This window comes from Xyrauchen texanus, chromosome 13 (assembly GCF_025860055.1).
Source record: "Xyrauchen texanus isolate HMW12.3.18 chromosome 13, RBS_HiC_50CHRs, whole genome shotgun sequence".
Lineage (NCBI taxonomy): Eukaryota > Metazoa > Chordata > Actinopteri > Cypriniformes > Catostomidae > Xyrauchen > Xyrauchen texanus.
In genome coordinates this window covers 32,069,716-32,092,905 of record NC_068288.1, presented here as the reverse complement: position 1 = coordinate 32,092,905, position 23,190 = coordinate 32,069,716, and the positions used below count along the sequence as shown (strand labels likewise).

The following is a 23,190-nucleotide window of genomic DNA, read 5'->3' as shown; positions in this document are numbered from 1 at the left end:
CCTGATTGAACAATTACAGACCACAAAGCCGACTATCAGGCTAAAAATAAAGGGGGCGAGAGCAAACAAAAGACTAAATATATTAATAATTCCAGTCTCCTTGACGACGCTCTCTTTCTGCAGAACGCCCACACAAGCATGCTGAGCTTTGGGCCAGTACCTTGTGCAATTCTAAGACTTTCCAGGCATTCTTTGTTTCATTTTTTTCTCTATTTCTTTCACCTCAAAAGCTCTTTGACCAGATGTACATGTGACTCAACAATCAGGTTATGGATGTATTAAGTTAAAGGAAATCACCAGCATTCATCATAACCAGGTCATCATAATGTTTCTGAAAGCTTCTTTGTGTTATGTGCCACACAGATCGATAGATTATTCTGACAGTTTTCAACATAAAGCTTGACTGAAGAGCAGCAGGTACGACAGGAGCTTTTTGTAGATATAATTATATTTTCAGAGCTACATGCTTTAAAAACAGTAATTTCATAAAGCCACCCCCACCTCCCTCTTCACCTGGGTAAGTACCACAAACATCTTCAAATCTTGACTAAAGATGATATTGGTTTCCAGGGCAACCACTTATACTTGCCACACATATTGTGCCAGAGTCATCATCTGCTGTGTATCAATGCAGTACTATCAAACTGAACATGTTTAATGCTTGTGTTTCTGCACAGATGAGAATTTCAATCCTCAGTAAAAATCAGTAGCACTTATGGAATATTCACTGACTTCGCTGTCAAGAAATGATCTAAGGCCAAGACAGCGAAGAGAGAAAGAGAGAGAGAGAGAGAGAGAGAGAGATCAGTATATCAGTACAAACACTCTCTGGCACAATTCATTATTATTACATGACACTTAAAATCTTTCTGTAAAAGATGTGCTTTAAAATGTATCATGAGTATTCCTCAGAGATGTCTTTTCTGGGTGAATCTCAAAAAATATATCCAACTAGCATTTCACAAAAAAAAATAAAAAATACTATGTATAAAGAAAATAAATAATTAAAGAATAAAGAAAGTATACTTTTAGAAACATCAGAATTGTTTTTATAGTACCATTAATCATTAAACTTAATCAGTGTTTTTCTTCTTTATTTTATTATATATAATAATTTAATTGATCGGTTTGCTGAGATTCTCCTGCATGAACACAGTCACAGTCACAGCCTCAGTATATTGATTATGTTTATATGCTCTTGATTTCTGAGAAATATTCTGCTTGCTAACAGCACATTTTGACAGGGTAATTTAATATTGCCTGTGCTTGGTCCTCCTCAGGAGAGGCTGTGTAAGCAGCATGGTCCGTTAAATGCAGATTGTATTTAATTCATTTTTATGGGAGAGTGTTATATTTTCAACACTTTTTCTCTTTTTCAAAATAATCTTGCTGACAGATGGCTTTGAATGAGATTTCATGCCATAAACTTGCGTTACTGCTCAACTCCAAAAGTCATTATGAGTGTGTCCATGTGTGTGTGTGTAATGATGTTCCAACAACTGTGATTTCTTCTCAAACCTTGTAACCGACAAATATGAATAGAAGATAAGAAGTAAACAAATACATTCATGTATGATCTTTGAACCATATAAAAAATCTGCCTGGTTCCTTATGTTGGCCTTTATACCATGGTCTAAAAACCAGAAAAGGACTGTAGAGAGATACAAATTCTGTAACTGTAATGCGTAATGTTAGGCAGATCCTTTTTACTCAAGGCACTGGCCTTTCCCCACTGACAGCACGAGAGCTCTTAGCCTTTAACAACCCTGTCACTACCAGTCTGAAGGCAGAATACTGCTGCAAGCACTGACATCAAGGGTGCAGCATATCTTAAAGTAGACCTTATAAGTCAGAACATGGATCACATTTTAAGCTGAAGTTTTTTGGATATTTCATGATATTATATATTTTATTTTAAGGAATCCTTCGTCTGCGATGGACTGGCGACCTGTCCAGGGTGTCCCCCGCCTTTCGCCCAATGTTAGCTGGGATAGGCTCCAGCCCCCCGCGACCCTGTACACAGGATAAGCGGTTGACGATGGATGGATGGATGGAATCCTTCGTCTTCGATCTTTTCTTTTTTTACTTTAGAATGTAAAGGCATTTGTACCAAAATAGCAAAGGAGCATAAATCTTATAGGAATGTTCCATGTTCAATACAAGTTCATCTCTATCGACAATATCTGTGGTATGCTGTCGATTACTACAGAAATAATTTCAACTCGTCGCTCTATTTGTAAAAACAAAAAGCACGTTTATGTTAATGCACTTCTAATGGCCCAAGGAAGTGCACTTGAATAAACATTGCAGCCAGAGAACTTAAACATCATACCTGTTAATGTGAGACTACATAATAGACTCACTTACTAGTCTTATCTGTGGGGAGTTCAATCCAATCTCTCAACTCTTGTCATGACAATGTCAAGCCAATTAAGCTGGTAACTTACAAAGGATGTGTGCTAGGATACCAGTAAGGAAAGGGACATGATGTTGATATGAGTAAAGAAACCTTTACATTGAGCAAACTCAACCCACAAGATTTATGTTTAAAATGCACAAACTGAAATTCATTAGAACAGTAGTCCCATCACTAAAAGGACAATTTATATAAATATGCTCACATAACAAACATGGTTAAAGAGCTTAAACAACAATATGAGCTTTACATTTCTGCTTCAAAGAAATATTGTTGTTTAATTCTTTCTATTTTTAATCTCATATATATATATATATATATATATATATATATATATATATTGTAAATATTATATATTACTGTAAATGCCATGTTTGTTTGTTTTCACAAGCTGAAGTGTAAGTAGAAATTATTTTCTGTGGCAATCAAAAGCTTAAAGGGTTAGTTCACCCAAAAATGTATACATTTACCCCATAATTTACTCACCCTCAAAACATCCTAGGTGTTTATGACTTTCTTCTTTCAGCCAAACACAATCGGAGTTATATTAAAAAATATCCTGGCTCTTCCAAGCTTTATAATGGGATTGAATGGTACATTAGTGTTAGGGTTAGGTTAGGTTAATTAAGGCCTTCTGAAGCAAAGTGATGCATTTTTGTAAGAAAAATATCCATATTCATAACTTTATAAACTATAATCACTGGCTTCCGGTAACGGCTGTCCGCGCGTTTCTCAAGAGAGTCGAGTTCCGGTGTATGACGTAGGTGTAGCGTAAGCTCCGGTGAGAAGTGATGAATGCCAAATGCAGAGGATAGAGCAAAACAAAATGGCGGTCATGAATGAGAAGACAACAACAAGGATTTTTGATGAAAAATCTCAGAGGATTTCGATATAATTGAAGAGGAGATTGAGTTTTGAGTTTTTTGCTCAACCCTATTTGCTTGAACTGGAGTACACCGACCAGGAACTCTGGGAGATGGAGGAGGCTGCAGCAGTGGCACAAACAAAAGAATCAGGTAGATGGAGAGTACGGGAGACACGGTGGTACTCATGCAGGAAATGAAAGGTAATGCCAACAGAGGCTTTTACGACACACATTTTAAGACTAATACAATATACAGAATAGCTAAAACAACTCGCTTCTTTTCGCCATTTTCCTTTGCTGTAAACAACGCATGCTTCTACATTTCTCACTTCTCACCGGAGCTTACACTATGCCTACAAACACCGGAACTCGACTCTCTTGTGAACTTGGGGACGGCGGTTACCAGACGCCAGAGATTATGGTTTATAAAGTTATAAATATGGATGTTTACAAAAATGCATCATTTCACTTCAGAAGGCCTTTATTAATCCCCTGGAGCCGTATGGATTACTTTTAGGTAATATTAATAAAGGTACTATTTAATGCCATTATAAAGCTAGGACGAGCCAGAATATTTTTAATATACCTCTAACTGTGTTTGGCAGAAAGAAGAAAGTCAGATACACTTAGGAAGTCTTGATGGTGAGTAAATTATGGGATAGTTTTCATTTTTGGGTGAACTAACCCTTTAAGAGTAATTATTCTGGTGCAACTTCACTATACCTTTATTTCACTTTGGTAATCGACTGCCCCAAACATTCCTTTACTGTAACTTTCATGAATAAATAAACTGAAGCTGAAGTATACATTTTTATGCCATTGTGGGTTGATTTTTCAAAAGGTGTGAGAGCCACAGAGCCAGAGTGTTATCAAAATATTGTTAACATAGTTTGAGAATTACGACCAGCCCTACACAGCAACAGCAACATTGGCTCAATAGTGTGATTTTGGGGCAGGACTATTCATTTGAGCGACCATTGGAAGACAAGTTAAGTGTCTAAAGGAAACCTGTTTGAAAACAATCTTTTTTCTCTAATTAGATTTGGTGATGCAAGTGTGGCAGAAATTACACACTTTAACATAAAGGTTCTTATACGGTAAGACCACGGGTGCTTCTCATTTCTGAAATTGTGCATCCTCATTTCCTTTCCTTGCTTCCTTTCCTTGTGTCCTAGCTCCATCCACTTAGTAAAAAAGGAAAGGATGCAAGGAATTGAAACAAGCTAAATGTATTTGAAAAATTAAATCATTCATACATCACTTCAGAGTGCCGTCTTTGCGCAACAGCAAGACAGTTGTTGAAACTTGATTTATTGATAGTTTTACAATAAAACCTAATAATTCAAGATGCACTTTTAAAGTATGTGACAATTATGGTTTATTTAAACCACAGAGGTGAAACCGTTGTACCAGATGTGAAGGGGGATCAGGTGCATCAGGTGCTTTGACAAAAAAAGTATTCTGCACAGGATGCTCCTGTGCTTCCAAGCTCAAGCATCTTGGGGAAGCTTCATATTTCCTCCATCCTCGCCTCCTCGCGATGCATGTAGAGGATTGATAAGTCCTTAATGTTGGTGGACTTTGATCAGTTTCCAGGTCATGGGCTTAAGGATGGATGAACGAGGAAACGAGGAAGCACAATTTAAGAAATGAGAAACGCCCTAACTTGCCACAGCTCAATATAAGAACACAAGTGAAAAATAATGAAGAGATTCACATAACCCTAGGAACCCAGCAAAAAGAAGCTTCTGCGGTAAAAATCTGGCATGTGTCTCCATGTAGCATTCTTGTCTGTGCGCTTGATTGTTGTTGGAAACTATTGGATTCTCCTCTAATTTCTACCCATTTCACCACTGAACCTCTGGGACAGTTATATTTGCCCAACAATATGATGGCAAGATATTTAAAAAACGTATGCTCCACTGATTTTGTTGTCCTTGGTTTCATAAACATACATACTAACTAAAATCTGGATTCATGATGTGTTTCATGTCTGTCTCTGACACATCAGTCTAGCTAATGAGGTACCACAGTTTAACGTTCAACACACACATACATGCACACACACTGCCTGTCTACCTGACACTTTGCTTGAGCGAGCCTCATTGCCATGGCAGCCAGCTATTTCTGCACTATGCTTCACAATCAGGCCTTGTCACAGTCAACAGGGGTGTAAGAAAAGCTAAGGATATGTCAGTCAATCAGGAAATTTATTTCTGTAACTAACTGGCTTATGGCAAAAGTTAACAGGTTAGAGTAATAAGGGGTGGACGTTGATTGTTCAGTGCTGTCATTATATGACCTCTATCAATCTATCACACACATCACATACAGTTATATCTGAGAAATGAACAGGCTAAATATAAACTTTTGAGCATTACTTCTTCAATCTCTTTTGTTAAACAGACCTGAGTAGACCTTACACCTGTCTCAATGCATATAATTAAATAAGAAGTTTTTAAACAGCTTATAAGTAGTGGTTGAACAATATGGGGTATTCAATAGCTAATTCCAATTTATGAACAGCTGACAAATGGATGATAAAATGCAACACAACCGATACTGATTACTTGCATGTTCATATGTCCGATAACCAGAACCAATTTTAAGTATTTTCTTAATTTAGTTTTTGATCCAATGATAAAACATCATTAAACTTAACAAACTAGCTCAATCAAAACAACTATTTCTAAAAGTAGTCAACAACCTTTAATGTAATCGTCTGTAGTGCGGAGGAGGGCGGGGTCGGGCTCGAAAAATGCACACCCGGTCCCCAATCAGCCTGATTGGGGCACGAGGGATAAAGGACGACAGTTTGAGAGAGAGAGAGAGAATTACAGGAAGCTGTTTATGTTTGTATTTTTCATTCAGTTTATTATTAAAACTATTATTTATATTATCAAGCCGGTTCTCGCCTCCTCCTTGCCCATTAACCGCTTTACATCGTCCAATTTTAACTATAGCTTAAAAGGTTTTGATGTTGTTTATTAGTCTAAAAGCTAGTAGCTGGACTAAGTATACATTCTCAGTAAGGAGAAAATCAGCAAATGCCTTATGATTACAGAGCCTATCTCAAAATTGCATGTAATTAAAATGATTAAAATACTGCAGTTTTTATAGTTTAGATTATAGCAGTTGCCTAACTAAATACCTGCTGACAGTTTTACAAAACTATTTAAAAATTTTACTTTGACAGTATCTTTACAGTGAGAGCTTGTCGGCAGCCTATATGGCAGCAAATTACATGCGCATCTTTTCAACACTCTCATTGTCCTGAAACAAAGCAATTTTTAAACACATTTATTGTGTTTATTACGACATGTGTATTTTGACCCATACATTTCTATGTGTTTTTGCAAAACTTGGTGTCGAAGAGATATTATACAAATTTTCACAGAGCTGCAATTACATAGATGATGATTAATAGCAAAATAAAGGTTATTTAGACCTTTTTCACGCTAGCGCCATTTTTAATGGCAATGTTAACGAGGTTGTGAGGGATGGACTTACAGACCCTTCAATGGGCTCTACTGCAGTTTAAAGTGTTTTTGGATTGTTCCACTGACAAAATATTGATAAGATATCTGTCCAAGAATATTCAGTATACAAAGAACTCCAGACAACATGAGTTGTGGAAAATCAGATGTGATCTAGGAGCTTTATACAGCTTAACACCATTTGTACCATTGGAGAGACTGTAAGTCTATCCATCACAGACTTGTTGTCATTCCCATTAAAAAGCAAAGATGGCCCTAGCGTGAATAATTATGTTTATATAAATTTAGGGAATTTTATACAAGTGGATCTTGATCAAAACTAAACTGGCTACATACAATGGCCATTTTGTTGGAACATGCCTGAGCATCAGTCTTGTGAACAGCAACTTTACAAGACTAATGAGCATAGGTAACAGAGAACAGAGTTTTTTTTCTAACATGCACCCATCCACGGCTCTTGAATTTAATTACTGTAATGTAATGTTATGTCTTTGGAACTTTGCAGGAGAACAACTGTGTGAATTAAAAAAAAAAAAAAACAACACAACAAAAAGCAATGCAGCTTTTACATATTCAAACTCCTTTAAACATTTGAAGAAGCTCTTACTTCATACACAAAGGGCCATTCACTCAAGGATGTTAAAAAACAAATACCTTTTAAAAGGCAACCTAAGGTCAAGGAAATTCAAATAATTGAAATTCCACACTTACAGGAGAATCTGTATTTTACACTCCAGGGGACTTTTACTGGAATTAGCCAAACACAAACCGAAAGCTGCTTTATGTGACATATTGACATTGTAAGGTCCTTTTGTTGAATATGTATGTGTGCACGTGTGTCCCCATCTATAAATGTCAGAGTAAAATTGCAATGACGTTGACTCTTCCTAACCCATCTGGGAAATAATGTGCAATGGACATGTACTGCTCACAGCTGAGAGTGACTTTCTGTAGAAATGTGAAGGTTAGAACCTTTATCTAAGCATCTTTTTTTCTGCTGTATGAGCAATGACCATGAAAGTCATGAATACAAAGTAATGTCTACTGTCAACTACTTTTATAGAGACAGTTTAATGTGATTTAAATTGTTTATTTTGTGGTTATATTAATGAAAATGTATTTACATGAGATAAATGTCCCTAGCAAATGGCCAAATGTAAAGTTTTAAGGGGTATCTTTTGTTGAAAATGTTAATACATTTAGTTATATAAACACAAATAAAGGTGAGACGTGGTCTGGGATGTGCTCCTACGTGTTGCGTGGTGACACTAATGGGCAGGTGACACAAGTTAGAATCTTCTGGCTCAGGTAATTTCCCACTATTCCCTACACTCTTTCCCTTTTTCCCTATAACTCTTCTACACTGTCCTATCATGTTAAAAAGATGAAAGGCCATACAATAATTGGGAAAGAAAACACAGACTAAGTCAATGCCTCAATATATCCCCAAGTCAGTATTTCAGCACCACGGACAGCAACATTCACTAGTTGTTTTACATCGGCCTGCTAATCAGTTTATCTATAATCTATAATCCATGTAATTTTCCACAAACAATGAGCAAGTTTTGATACTTCATTCACATAGGAAGGAATACACAGATATGATAGTCTTTTTTTTCTCTCACACAATTTTTTTCACAATCACACGTTCAAACACAAGCTATATTATATCACTGTCTTTAAAGATAATTTCAGGAGGGTTGAGCCATTCCATATTGTCTGCATAAGCAGTTATGTATACACTGGTTGTGCACCGATATCCCTGTGCTGGCAATGTTTCATTTTACTCTCTATTTCTGTCACTCCCTGGATGCTTAACTGTCTCACAGAATAATAATCACTAAACACACACACACACACACACACACACACACACACACACACACACACACACACACACACACACACTCTCACTCTCTCCCTCTCTCTCTCACTCTCTCTTCCTCTCTCTGCCTGGATGGCTGCCATTAACAATATGGGCCAAGTAATCCTAATTTGTACCTCTAAAGAAAGCTAATCCATTATACAGAAATAACAAATCTGTAAAGAGCAAACACCATTCTTAAGCTGGAAAATCCTGTTAGCACCAGCTTGATTACTTTACCATTAGGCTTCCTGTACAAGCACTCTAAGTTCAGTCACATGGCTAACCTCATCAGATGGGCTAATGTCTGCAGCAGTCTTGATTTCTTGTATAAATTGACTTAATATTTCATGCTGACAGGGCCAGTTTTACTCCATGGGAGAAATAACACTAAATGTGGCTTTAGTGAATAATTCAAATATCTGATAACACTAAGTGTGGCTGTGCTTAATTATTAATTATCTTAATATTAAAAATAAAAGCACTGATCAATGTATCACTACAGTGAATGGGAGAAGTGAGTGGAAGGAAATATGTGGGCAGAACAGTTGGGCTGAATGGCATTGCATTACAAACTGCTCCAATCAGAGCAGCGCACATCACATATGATGATAAGGTGACAAGCACTAAATGATGCAACAATGATTATTGAGTTTTTTTTTTCTTTCCCTGCCAATAAACTTAAAAACAAATATATAAATAATACAAATGTATAAAATTATAATAACTATAATCAAGACCTGGGCTAAAATTCCTTATTTTTTTAAATCAACATGGATTCTTTAAGACTTGAGTAATTTATGAGATTTTTGTAATTGTGTGGGTTATGTGACTTTCACTACTCTGAGCACTGACAGACGTGTTTGGGGTTAATCTAGGATTAGTGCACCTTGGCCAAACTTTCACCTTTAATGGTAAGCCCACAAGTGACAGACCAATCTTTAGCATACATATCCTCTGATTTAACATGATGGCACAGAAAAGTCATTGTATTAAAGATGACACACCATCCATAATATAATTAAGGTATTCAATACAGAATACAGATATGTTAAAAACTGAAAAATCTAAACAAAAATAAAAAAAACATTGGAAATATGTCAAAAAACTGTATCCATTCTGTAACATTTTCTGCCATATCATGCAACATATATCAGGATAGATACTACACATTTAATCTTGTAATATGTTTAAATAGCTTGCCACCTGAATAAACATGTGTCCAGATAAATGATGATCATTTCATGTGTCACGGTTAATAAGCATCAGCATATGTCCTTAGCATATGTGTCCATCCCCTCACTTGCCATGTGGGACTCTACGCTGACAGCATCCTCTTTTTAGTGCCAAGGTGAGAGGGCTAACCCATCTGCATATTCATGACTGAAATGGACACAGTCACCATGGAGACAGTCCAGTCTCATGTGCTGATGTGGACACTGTCCATTTGGATATTTTGATGTTACATTTCTGACAGGTATAATCGAATTCTACAGCCCAGAAAACAAAGCCAATAATAGATCAACAAATGAGACACAATAGGCAAAGACTTCATAGACTATGATGCATAAACGTGAACAACAAGGAAAGGTGGTTGCACACCCGTACACTCAACAGTCAAGTAAAAAAACAAGTTTGTGTACACTATCCATTTGTGAACTATAAACTCTTATAACAGCATGTCTTTTTAAAAGCATTTCAGTCACTAGTCGAAAACTTTTACTGACCCAAAATGCACCCTTACAGATTCCAGTCTTAAAATAAGTGGGATACACTTCCAAATTTTAATGGTAACAAATTATGATGATATAACATTGTTATTTATTTGCACTGCAAGCACACTAAAACATAATTTAGTACTGAAAGAAGTTTATAAAAATTCTAAATTCCTCACTAAATTCTGACATTAAAACAGGTCGAGCATAGACAGTAGAAGACACTAATCTGTGAGATTTCAGCACCAAGGACAGTGTCGTTAAAAGCTCTTTTACAGAGCATATTTCAAGCAAATATTAACAAACGATTGCAGTTATACTAATCATTCAACCAATCACCATTGCAATGTGGAATATGCTAAAATTTCTCATCAGAGTATTAAAATGAAGGTCGCAATTGCAGATTCAAGTGTATGAATACATGCAGAACTGGTTCATTTTCTAATCAAGGATGTAAACAGTGGAAAGGAACACATACCATGTTGACCTCAGACACCATATCTATGCTAGCCACGTCGATGCTCATCCCAACCGCCACCGGTGCACCTTAAAAGAGAGGAGAAACTTAACCATCAAGTTCTCCGAAAACATTTTTTTGCTTTTTAATAAATTACTTTTCCTCTGGTAATCTTTAAATAATTACGTAATAGTCAAAGTAAGGAATAATAAAGTGAGCAACGTCGTACCTCCAAAGTCTGGTCGAAGACGAATGTCATAGCCTTTCAACAGCTTGTCTACTGTCTCTTTGACAAAAGACATGTTTCCTGGTTCTTTGGCGCTGAAAAGAAATAATAAAGAAGGTTATTCCATCATATAAGAGAGCCTAGGAGTTCCATGCTCTCGCGCGTCTCCACCAGCTCGTCTTACCTTTGAGCACAACACATCACAGCCACAATTACCGGTAATGAAAGAACTCCAAACAGCCTTCGTTTCTGTATACCAAACATTCCTTATACTTAGACAAGGAGTCGAGTGACAAAACGGACGTTGTAAGGTTTCCTTACGTAGGTAACAGGTAATGTTATTCCATCAGAAGGTCTTTGCTAAAGAAGTCATTGATGCCTCCAATTACTGTCAAGTACGCACAAACAATTCGTTGCGTTCCGGGTTTTCGCTCTCTTGTGGAGACTGTAATATTTGGATAGGTGCTCGGTAAATACAAAGCATTTTGCCCAAGACACTACAGGAGCTCGCGGAAGGGGAGTCGGTGGTTGGGGCTCAGCCAGATCTCCATCCTTCGGTTTTAACGACAGTTGCTGTGCTGTCCCGAATATACACCCTCTGTTGAAGTCACCGTCTTAACGCCTCTTATTTGGCTAGAGCTAAAAGCAAAGGAAGGTCTGACTTGTCTAATGTGGAAACTGAAGTATTGCTCAACCACATAGCCTACAACAATATACACTTAATATCAAATGTTCTCAAAACCCACTGCCTTCCTTCGGGAAAACGTGAGAGTTGGAAACTGAAAGTTCGGCTATTGATTTCGGCAACAGTGACTGGAACTTAATGACCACGTCTACCGGAGTGTGTTGGCATGTGAGCACGAGGACTTTACTATAAGTAAATTGCTCACGTGACATGCTATTCCACGCGCTGTGGCGCAGGCACGAATTTGTTGTTTGGTGTCGCTGCCAGAGCTTATCGCAAGAACTCTTTTTACAAGATAATAAAACAGTTTTCTCCGCCAAAACACTTGTTTGATTTCAGTGGGTCAGCAAAAAGTTAAGTTAAGGCGCGTTGTCTAGTAGAGAGAGAAATAAAAGCTATATGCGAGCGTAACATTTGATGAGAAAGATTGAGAGGATTTGTCTCACGTACTCATCGCTCGTCGAGAGCAATAAAGCGGTGAGTATTGTCGGCGTTTAATTGAGAAAGAGCTCGTGAATTTTTCCAGTTGTTGCAGAACAATAATTCATCTTGTAGGTGTACATCAATTGAAGCCGCGGTGAGGAGAAAACAACCTACAACACCTCCTCAAGGGAGCTGATTGAGTCACGACTTCTTATGTTGTAAATTCTTCCCTCGACGTTCAAGGGCGGGGAACGTAGAAATTTTCAGAGCTGTTCTTTCCTGTTCATACACCCTATAACATTATATATGTGGCAGTTTACATGAAACATGTCATAACTGTTAAGTACTTAGCTCTTTCATTTCTTCCATTTGGGTGTTATGGACACAAGTTCTCTCTCTCTCTCTCTCTCTCTCTCTCTCTGTTTCTGAGATGATCATTTTAGCTGCACATATCTGCTCCAACAAGGTATGGCGGTATCAAATAGCAGTGCTTAAAACATGTATTAGAGCATTACATCTCTTGTACTGTACCTCTACGCAGACATTAATAATGATAAACAGATCATCACACCATGGAGGGGAGGAAGAATAATGCTGCTTTATTGACACCTTCTGTGATGGAATCAATCTGAAGTATTACTTGTCCTTACCACCACTTCCCATCAATGGATACTAAGGCTCCTCCAGTGAGCCTCTAGACAATTTTATTATGCATAATCAGATTTTCAGTGAGGCCTGACAGTCAGCTGAAGATTACACACAATTGAAAAGGCTGCTACTAAGCCTTAAAAACTTGTCGTTAGACTAATCCTTTTAATTTGCCCTTTGCTCTGACTGAATGTAGAGGTTGTTTATGGGAGCTGCTGGAGCATTTGACGCAGTGAGTGGTTGAAGTAAGTGGCCTTCTTAAATCCCTCAAGGCTGTAGTGTGTGGACCAATGCGCCCTATTAGAAGCCGATACCAGATGCAGAGGTTTCGCAAGCATTACTCCAGAGAGGCTGAGAAGTTTTCGGACACTCTTTCTTCTCATGTACATGCTATTCTGTTCGTGAATGGCAACATTAGCTATTGGTCCACTGTCTGAAAAAGTGTTAGGACTATATTGCAATAATAAATGCATCTAGATAGCCTTATATATTTTGAATTGTAAACAAATCTTCTTTAACTCTATTTTTTGGACGATAGTCCTGTGTGCATCAAACATTTTTTATTTTTTTTTCATTTTTAGAATCAGTTCAAGTGCATTGCTTTCGCCCACTTTTTTCACATTTTAACATTAAAGTTGCCATTTATAGAAAATTATTCAATTATGTTGCTAAAAATGATTTTTGGGGACTTTTAGTTATACTGCATTTTGGGAATGATTTCTATGCTCCTTGCAATAAACATTTATCAAGAACAGCTACTAGAAGGAAAGAGATGTAAGAAAGGGTTGCTCTGAACAGCACTTACCCACACACACCCACATCACATCATTCAAACAAAGCACTCCACTCACACATCATCTGCAAATGTAAAGGCTCCTCAGTGTGTGGGCAGAGCAAATGGCACCAAGTCACGGTCACACACCAAGCCAAATGCCTTTAAAGTGATGGTAGTCGAACAGGGAGTGGGAGGACTGGAACCTTGTACTATGATCTCTGTATCTATGACCAAAAATTGTCTGTAAATTGACAAGTCTCCCTTGACCGCTTTGATCGTAGGGTACAAGGCGAAATTCACTTTACTGTACTTTGCTTCATTTCGCACACTAGACATTCAAAGGAATGCTATTCATGATTTTATAATCCACTTTATGGGTGAGGTGGTACAACATCACTGGGGGGAATGAAAACATGGTTGCACTGGCTTCCTTTGTAAGGGCTTTTCCTCCCATTTGTGTCAAGTCTCAGATGCAACAGACCTCTTTCCTCCACATGCCCCTACCACCCCCTCCAGATTAAATTGACACAGATAAATAGATCCTCGGGATGGAGTGAATATTGCACTGTTCCAAATGAATAATGTATGTATGTGGCTGGCATTGGGGGGCCTGATTTGTTTTAGATTAAGCCAGAACTTTGCAAAATCCCTAATACCTATTGTAGGATTCAAACCCATGTGATACTACAGAAAAGATAAACAGACATACTTTGATAAATTAAAAGTGTGCAGTTAATGGTAGTAATGCAATTTACTGTTAGATGCTATGAAAGTACTAATTTTACCATCTGTGGTGAGTAACGTACCTTGTGTCATAGATTGAAAACAGCTTTTTATTCCCATCTACTGCATTCCTGAAAAACAGAAAGGGAAGTGACATTACTATTACATCCTGGAATAGAACATTCCTAATTTTAAAATGGATTATTCCAAATTCTGTAAAGGTAAGTGACATTTCAGATTATGTAAAGTACAAAAATATATCACCTCTTAAAATAATTACCAAATATCATCATTCCTTTGCAATTTCACTCATAATACGTTATGCAATGTTTGTCTTCAAACAGGCATGAATGAGGGTTGTCATTATCTTAATCTTAGTTATTTAAGCTCTGTTTAACACAAACACACCCTAACTAGATCAGGTTTATTAGACGCTCACAGGACACAGGTGGACTGTAGAAGTAACAGATGTTCACAAGTGTAAAGTCTATGGAGTCTGCATCAAATCAATTCAATCAGCATTCAAACAAATGTGCTTCAAATGTGAAGCAATCCCCAAAACACATTACTAAAACTTCACAATATGTATAAACAATGAAAAACTGTTGTTATAATAAAGTGATGTTGTTTATGATATCAGAATGATACAGTGCAGCTCCATGAACCAAGAAATAATATCGCTCAAACAGATACATGTTTCGGATAGTTTTTTTCTTTCACAAGTACTGTGACAATTAAAGCCAACCCATGGGAGATGTTTATTTTACTCAGATGAATCAAAGGCTTTTCTTGGTGCTCTTTTTGCAATCGTATATCACTCCTCATCATACATTGTATTTTTCTAGATAGCCATAGTGAGTATATAAGTATAGGGCCAGACCGAAAATATGTTTTAATTGCTCAGGCAAAGAGACCACTTCTTTATATTTAAAGGTTATAATCTCTGTAATATGTATGTTTTGCCAATACCACATTTCATGTGTACACTTGCATAATTGTATATGATCACTAGTATGAATATTGGACTTTTTCATGGAACATTAGCAGAACAAATTTGTAAATCGTTGGTAAAACCATTCTTATGCAAACTGTAACATTATGGGGACAGTTAACTTAAGAATGGATTCATGAATGACTTGCACTCCAATTCGTTCTGAACTTTGATAAGTATGTCAAATTTGTATATTGTCTGCGTAGCACAGTGCTCCATTTTGCAGACACTTCCTAGTTGTTATGTCAGCCGATTGTGTCCCCAAATCAGTTTAGAGGATGTCATGATAAGAGAAACTATTTCAAAACTTGTTATTTTTACTCAAGCACGGGATACTGTATGGTGATGTTAGGTTTATATTGCAGGCACTGCAGTCAGTGAGATTCAGCATCAGAAGGAAAAAAATGGGATTAGAGTTCCCTCTGATGGCTGGCCTCATTACTACCCTTGCCTTGGCCAATCTATTTATCAGAAAACGCAAACCACAACATCGCTCCACGGACTCTCAAACCACTTTTCCATGTCTAGTCCAACCAACAATCACAAGGATCCATCTGACTAATACCATGGCAGTCTTTTTCAGGACGACGCTCTAATTTACAACCCGTTGTTCAAAGCCGATACGTTAAAACAATACATTATCTCGCCAAAATGGGAAATGCTCAGGCGGAAAATGCAAAGTAAACAGAACTGTTGGGGAATTCACACATTTTTAATAATCCACCACGCTTTTATCGCACGCGAGCGCTTGGGTCGCGCTCTTCTTTGAATACGCTTAACCGTTAAGTTTCAAACCCCAGCGGTTCTTAGATTTCCCTCAGGGGGTAATTATGCAGCGCGAGGGGAGGTGACGTCCTATTACTTTGGTCCCAAATATGAGTAAATGCCACTAGAGTGACAGACAGTAGGGTTGGAGTGGAGAGAGCAACGGACGCGATCCGGTAAGCGAAGAATCCTGTTAAACTCTGTAACGCTTGAACGGTTGAACAGATAAGCAATGAGATGTTGTACAATAGACTACCACAGAGTGGAATGTAGAGGGAAGAAGGGGGAAGTAATGGTCTGTTAAGAGTGGACGTGCTGTCTGAGGGAGAATAAAGGGAAGACTGTTTTAAATGTGTCTTGTACTGCTTGCTAACTGTCGTTCAATTGGATTTAGGAGTGATGAAGAAGAGGTCTTGGGGATGCGGAGGAAAGGAAAGGTTCCTCTTCAGCGGTTGCTCGGTAACTGAGTCGTAAAAGAGGACAGAACAATGAGCCGAGATGGATAAGACTGGATATATGTGAAGATCAACGCTTTACCTTGCTGCTGCTGCTGCTGCTGAACATTGCGGGAACATTTTGGTCACTGCTTCAAAAAGAATTCATTGCAGATCTTCAACGTGGATCCACTGCACCAATCAGGTTTTTATGGTAAGATACGAGGTTTTTACAGTACTGGTATCGAGATTGTATCTCTACTCAACTCTTTGCAGGACTCGCTATAAATGCCTGCCCTGAGTTGGACAAGTTTATACGCCAGAGGCTGTTAAAACTAGAATGACAGCTGCTGCAAACTCGGCTCTCTAACGGCTTCACCAATGACCACTATGAGCATTTCGCAAGAAATGCATCAAATTGGTATTCAGTGGATCAGATGTGTTGCTTTGATATGATCGGGATTTCCCGATCTGGATTCTGTTTTTTCTCTCTTTCTCCCCTACCCCCCACCCCCTACCCCCTTATTCATAAAGGAAAATTAAGGTAGGCTATAATAAAATTATATAGAAAATACACGTTGCAATAATGTCACAAAGTGGCTCGATTTGATATTTTTGTTGATTGAGTTCTATTTAATACGATTTATCGATTACGCATGTCGATTAATACGAGCCATGTTTCGATAGATACAACTTAGTTAATTATGATGTTGTTTGTGGTTGTTTTTGAGTTCTCTGATTATCGGATCTTACCAGATATTTTGCATGCCCCACTAACTGTCTTTGCTTCTTAATTTTACACTAAATTAGCTCACGTTCTGAGCCTGCATAATTCAATTTCATGGAAAATGATCAGATTATCAGAGACACAGCATGCTCTGGACTTCACTCTGTTCATAATGCTAGTGTGCCTGAATGACTCCGTATGCTGGACTCTTTGCAGGTATGGGATATGGACCAGACTGCAGCTCCAAAATGAGAAGTCTGTTGGTCGGTGTTGTTTTCATGACTTTAACCTGCCATTTGAGGTAGGCTATATCTTTAAAATATATTTATCTTTCTGCATAATTTATTTGTTTTTAGTTTCATGCAGCATTCAGTTAATGCCAAAAATAAAACATCTATGATGAGATTTTTTTATATCAGTGGTACCTGAACCTCACATTTTATAGGCCATTGTATTATTGTGCCAAACACCTAATGCTTGTAGTTATTAATTCTCTGTGTGATCTCTGTGTGCATTAGCCTCTCACAGTCCGCTACAGGGACTCCTAAAGAGTCAGAGCTCAATGATAACATCACAGTGTTCACACGGATCCTGGATGGATTGCTGGATGGCTATGATAACAGACTGCGACCTGGGCTGGGAGGTATACTCTGCCTAGATACCATCTTCATCTCAACCTCATTAGTAACAAGATCGTGCTTTAGTGAAGAGCTGATTTTTCTCTGCATGTTAGAGACATTTATATATGGCGTTGACCTTCAGTAGTTAGTCTGATTAGACATAATCGGAGATAAAGGCAGATGTTTTTTGAAAAATTGTGTGAAAGCATGCACATTCATATTTAAAAAAAAAACAAACAAAGTTGCTGCTTCTAATCAGTCCACTAAGTGTGAAGAAAGGTGCACAGAAAAGAAATTATTTGTTTTTATACAGGCAGAGATTTTTTCACAGCAGAAGTGATCACTGAAATTGGCCTCTGTGAAAATCAAATGGCCACAATTTCCAGGCACTCTCAATTAGTGTTCTTGCAAGACACAGAGGTAAAGAGAAAGAAAGAGAGGGTGGGAGAGAGAGTATATGAATGTGGTTACTGACCTTGAGAAAGCTATCGTTCTTTTCAAAGGGTCCAGGCTTATTGTTCTCATGGTGCCAAAGTGTGGTGCAAAAGCATGGCAAACACTGGGCTGCTTTATTTACACGTGAGAGAATAAAAGAAAGCATATCTCAAAACTGTAGTGGCAGCACAGTGGTGACTGTAGACAAATGATGGCTTTAGTGCTTTGCGAAGGAAAGTGTAGTGAGATGAGAGAAACTGATTGTTTCCAGAGATAGTCATTCATTTAAAAAGACCAACCTGGTCTCATAGTGAAAATGTGACTATATACATTTTTGCAAAACTTGTTTGACGTGACATTACAGAGTCATAGAGGCGGCACGAAATGATGTGTTTGGTTCAGATAATGCGATTTTTCATTTTGTTTCTGCATTTTAAATCACTAATGGTTTGGTTTAGGCATTGATTAATGTCTCATTTATATTTTAAAACACTATTGGTTAGGTTCGGGCAAAAGTTTTAGGTTAAGGAGGTATGTTTTAAATACATCCATCTAAAATTCACCTTTAAACTTCGTCTGAAAACGACACCATTTTACATGCTTTTGTGCCCCCAGCTGGACATTTCACACCAGATGTGATATACAGCACGCACATTTTGAATTGTTAAAATGTTGTCATGTTCATATAAATTTCATGAGACCAGGCTGGAAGAGATTGCAAAGAAATGTACAATTTGTCAGAATCAAAACATATTTTAATGGAACTTCTGCACTTTTTCATCATATTCAGACTCATGCATGAAGTGTTCTTATTAATAATTAACTATGCAGCATATTTTGTAATATTCTTTACCAATTCCTTATTTTGTTAAAGGAAATGTTTCACATTTATTTTCAAACACATCTGTATACAGTATACACAGTGCCACTGAATGTGAAGTTTCAATGACCAAAATTAAAATTCATCTAACGAATCACAATTTGCATTTGGTTTTACAGAGAAAGTGACAGAAATTAAGACCAACATCTTTGTCACCAGCTTTGGTCCAGTGTCAGATACTGAGATGGTAAGTACGTGAACCATATTCTTCACCATTAAATGGAAACACCATTCATTCACCATTTAAAATTCCTAACTGATATCCTCCTTCATTAAAGTCAACATGAAACTGCATTCAAACCCCATTTTACTTCGAAATCTGATGCATATTTTAGTAAAACAGGATATTCTATACCAAAATGTAGGACAGGAGTTAATTTTATCCATCAGGAATTTATTGGATAGAGAAAAAAAGAATGTGTTCATTGCACACCAGAATGGATCCAAGGTGGTTGGCAGGGAGGGGTTGATACTATAAATAAGAGGTACATGGTAATTGCTGCCAACAAAGAAAGTGTTTTCAGATGTGGAGCAAGTTATTTCATTTTCAACCTGGTCTCACAGAATAACGTTACTTACATTTTTGCTAAATTATTTTACATGGCTCTTTGTACATATCACAGCATTTTCCTAGAGAAAAAAAATAGAGGAGCTATAACAACTATGATTTATATTGACTTTCACACAAATCACGTGTAAAACATAAGATTATCAGTTCATAAAAACGTACTTTTCTCCCTGTTCCTTGTACAATGTTATCTTATGACTTTTTCTTTAGCTCATGACTAAGGCGGTACATTTTATAATTTACATTACTAAACCAACTACATTTATACGATTGTTTAAGTGCGATCAAAGTGTGCATTAGCTAAACTAATAGAGGTACGAGAGGGGTACGAGAGTATGCGAGTAGACACCTGAGTCATAGAGTCATAGAAGCACAACAAAATGATGGCGTTGATTTAGCAATTGCGTTTTTTACCTTAAATTTTCTTTTATGACACAATCGGTTATGTTTAGGTTTAAGGTCTTGAGTACTTTTTAGCACATTAACCTTAAAAACTAATCTTTGCTTTTTATAACACTATTGATTAGGTTTAGGGTAGGGAGGTAGATGGACCATAAATGTTAAAAATCTCATCTGTTTGGGAGAACTCTCTTGGTGCCACACAATTGTTACCTCAGAAACTATTGCAATACTTGTCATGAACAACGTAATTTCATTTGTAAAAATGTCGCCGAAGTCTCGTATTTTTTATGAGAGCAGGGTGTACATTTTTATTGAAGATAATGAAGACAAACCTTTTTTTTTCCCCCTGGGAATAATGTGCTCTGATGAATCATGCACAATAAGAACAGAAAAAGGTCATTTTAGAATTCGTGTTGACTTTAAACTTTGCTTCCATCTGTAACGCTCCTTCACCTTTCCAACATTTACCGCTGGAGGAAGAAAATTCTGCATGCATTATTTAATAAAGGCCATAGTATGAATCAATGAATGATACTTCTACGGTTCATTTTAAAATGAAGTTGTGATACACTTGGCTATCCTTTCAAATACACACTAAATTACTCTTGACATTTTCCTTTCAACACAGGAGTATACCATTGATGTGTTTTTCCGTCAAAGCTGGAAAGATGAGCGTTTGCGTTTTAAGGGGCCAATGGAGATGCTACCTTTGAATAACCTGCTGGCCAGCAACATCTGGACCCCTGATACTTTTTTCCTTAATGGCAAAAAATCCATCGCTCACAACATGACCACACCAAACAAGCTACTGAGACTGAAGGATGATGGGACATTGCTGTACACCATGAGGTATTTGCATCATAATTTCACATCCCTGTCATTTACAGTATGTGAACTAATGTCTGCAGGAAGGAATTCGTGTAGTTATGGGTAGTGGAGTCATAAATTTCTTCTTCATCTCATTTATGCCCTCCTCATCCGTTTTGCATGGCTGAACCCTCTGTCATGTGACAGACACATGCTCTTGCCTCCTGCTGAACTCAGCATCTCATGTTCCACTTCATACACAATCTCAGTGGGAATGTTCAGCATGCCCCTGCTAAAGCTAGGATTTCTCTACACCAGCGTCAGAAATAACTTCTTTATTAAGGGGCAATATACATTTTTTAACTTCATGAGGACTTATTTTTTCTAACATTACTTCTACAGTAAAATAGCTTTTCATCCATTTATACTTGAATCATGTAATTGAAATGGCCACCACTGTATCTAAAACCATAACTAGACAGACCTAGAATATAACTTTATGGAATATGTCAATTATTAGATAACAGAAAAAAAGAGGAATTCTCTTATAGTACATTTGTTGCCCTATATTTTAAATATTTGGGGCATTTTGTTTCTGACCCTGCTCTACACACAGTTTGTCCTGTCACTTTTCAAAAGAGGTCACATGAGTTTAACTCTCTGGTCTATTTATGTTTTTAATTTAATCTTTATTGGACCTGTCATATTAGGTCAACACCCTAATGGTGTACCAAATAATAGAGAACAAGCGGGTTGATAGAAAATAAGGAAAATTAGAAAGAGAGCATGTATATTTTTATGCCCCTGTTGTTGAGCTGTTCTCAACAGACTCTCTGCTCCATTACTCGCACTACCAGGGAGGAGGCAGAACACACACACAAACACATGCTCACATTCACATGCACACAGTTTCTGCTCTCCGCGCTATCATCAGCAACAATCTACAGCCAAGTGCTGTACACTACTGTGTTAGGGCCATATACAGTGGTGGCGTAGTGGCTAAAGCACAGGGCTGTTAATCAGAAGGTCGCTGGTTCGAACCCCACGGCCACCACCATTGTGCCCTTGAGCAAGGCACTTAACTCCAGGTTGTTCCGGGGGGATAAGTCGCTTTGGATAAAAGCGTCTGCCAAATGCATACATGTAAATGTACAGTAAAAGCTGTTAGAATAGCATAAATTCTAAATAGTGGAAATTGCTTCACTTATTGCTGGATGCAGAGGAGCACATTCATTATAGTGTTTGGATTATGGTGGTTATTAGTTGTTTTTATTCACTGAGGTTACAGTTAATGATAATCCATTATATAATGAGTTATTAGCTTTTATTAACTCAAACTTAAATGCAAAGGGGGATTTGGTGAGTTCTCCACAGAGGTAACAGGCACAATTGGATTTCCTGTAGAAGGGCTAAGGCAATATAAAACAAAATGAAAAAGGCAAAGAACAAGGATTATTTCATTTACACAAAACACATTCCTTTCTCATTTACATAGCTTCATTTTCTTTTTGTTGTTTTCACAGTCTGTGCTGCATATCTTGTAACCAAACACATATTACGAAATCATTCAACTGCTATAGTTCAGATAGAGCTGTTCTTTTTCCCTCTGATCAAATTGTCATTAGATTGAAAGAGAGCCCATCAATCAAATATTAATGACTCCGAGATAGGAAATGACTTGGAGTATGTCATTTAGAAATCGATGGTGGAGCTATTTTGGCTTGCTTACTATAAACTCTGCCCAGTGTTGCATTTCCTAACAGTGCAAACCATTGAAAGGGCTTTTTACCACTCACTAATGTGCACATTGTTTCCGGAAAAGCGATCAGCAGTAGTGTTTTTTTTTTTCTCCTGCTGAGATGGAGAGCAGCACCTTAGCTGCCATGAAAAAACAGGGCAAAACTGTTTCACCACCCACATTCTAAAAATGGAATGCAGTCTACAAGCTTTTATTAGAGTTAAAAGGAGGTTATGAGACCGAACAAAAGGGAGATGTTCTAGAAACTGTCAAATCTTCTGAAGGATCTGCCATATTTTAAAAATAACCTCTAAGCTGGAACATACATATATCAAGGCAAATGCTGCAGAAGGCAAACACAAATTGTAGAAGTTAGCTAATATATAATAAAATATGTTCTTGGGATGTTTTACAATATACCAGCCAACAAAAATTATAGCAACTCTAGTAATGATGTGATATTTGTAATTTCTATATGCTGCATCACAGGGCCATAAACACTATAGATGTTGAGGGTGACATGTCCCAC

The 23,190-nt window shown here is 37.4% G+C and overlaps 2 protein-coding genes across 5 annotated transcripts in view; one reads left to right on the top strand and one right to left on the bottom strand.

The window, feature by feature from the left end:
* gabrb3 (gamma-aminobutyric acid type A receptor subunit beta3) overlaps positions 1-23,190 on the bottom strand; it is a 112,394-nt gene that overhangs the window by 57,708 nt on the left and 31,496 nt on the right. For 2 of the 4 annotated variants that reach the window (XM_052140704.1, XM_052140707.1), the window contains exons 2-4: positions 14,378-14,425; positions 11,044-11,135; positions 10,836-10,903 (exon numbers count right to left, since the gene is read on the bottom strand). In XM_052140704.1, the coding sequence (XP_051996664.1) occupies positions 10,836-10,903; positions 11,044-11,135; positions 14,378-14,425 (208 nt within the window). Of the gene's footprint in view, positions 1-10,835; positions 10,904-11,043; positions 11,136-11,224; positions 12,310-14,377; positions 14,426-23,190 lie in introns of those variants that run through there. The other 2 variants (XM_052140706.1, XM_052140708.1) reach the window with 1 other exon arrangement.
* Positions 16,551-23,190, top strand: part of gabra5 (gamma-aminobutyric acid type A receptor subunit alpha5) — a 50,200-nt gene continuing 43,560 nt past the window's right edge. Inside the window, exons 1-5 of the mRNA XM_052140709.1 lie at positions 16,551-16,698; positions 17,428-17,512; positions 17,730-17,854; positions 19,266-19,333; positions 20,745-20,965. Coding sequence (XP_051996669.1) covers positions 17,430-17,512; positions 17,730-17,854; positions 19,266-19,333; positions 20,745-20,965 — 497 coding nt within the window. The 5' untranslated portion in view covers positions 16,551-16,698; positions 17,428-17,429. The remainder of the gene's footprint in view (positions 16,699-17,427; positions 17,513-17,729; positions 17,855-19,265; positions 19,334-20,744; positions 20,966-23,190) is intronic.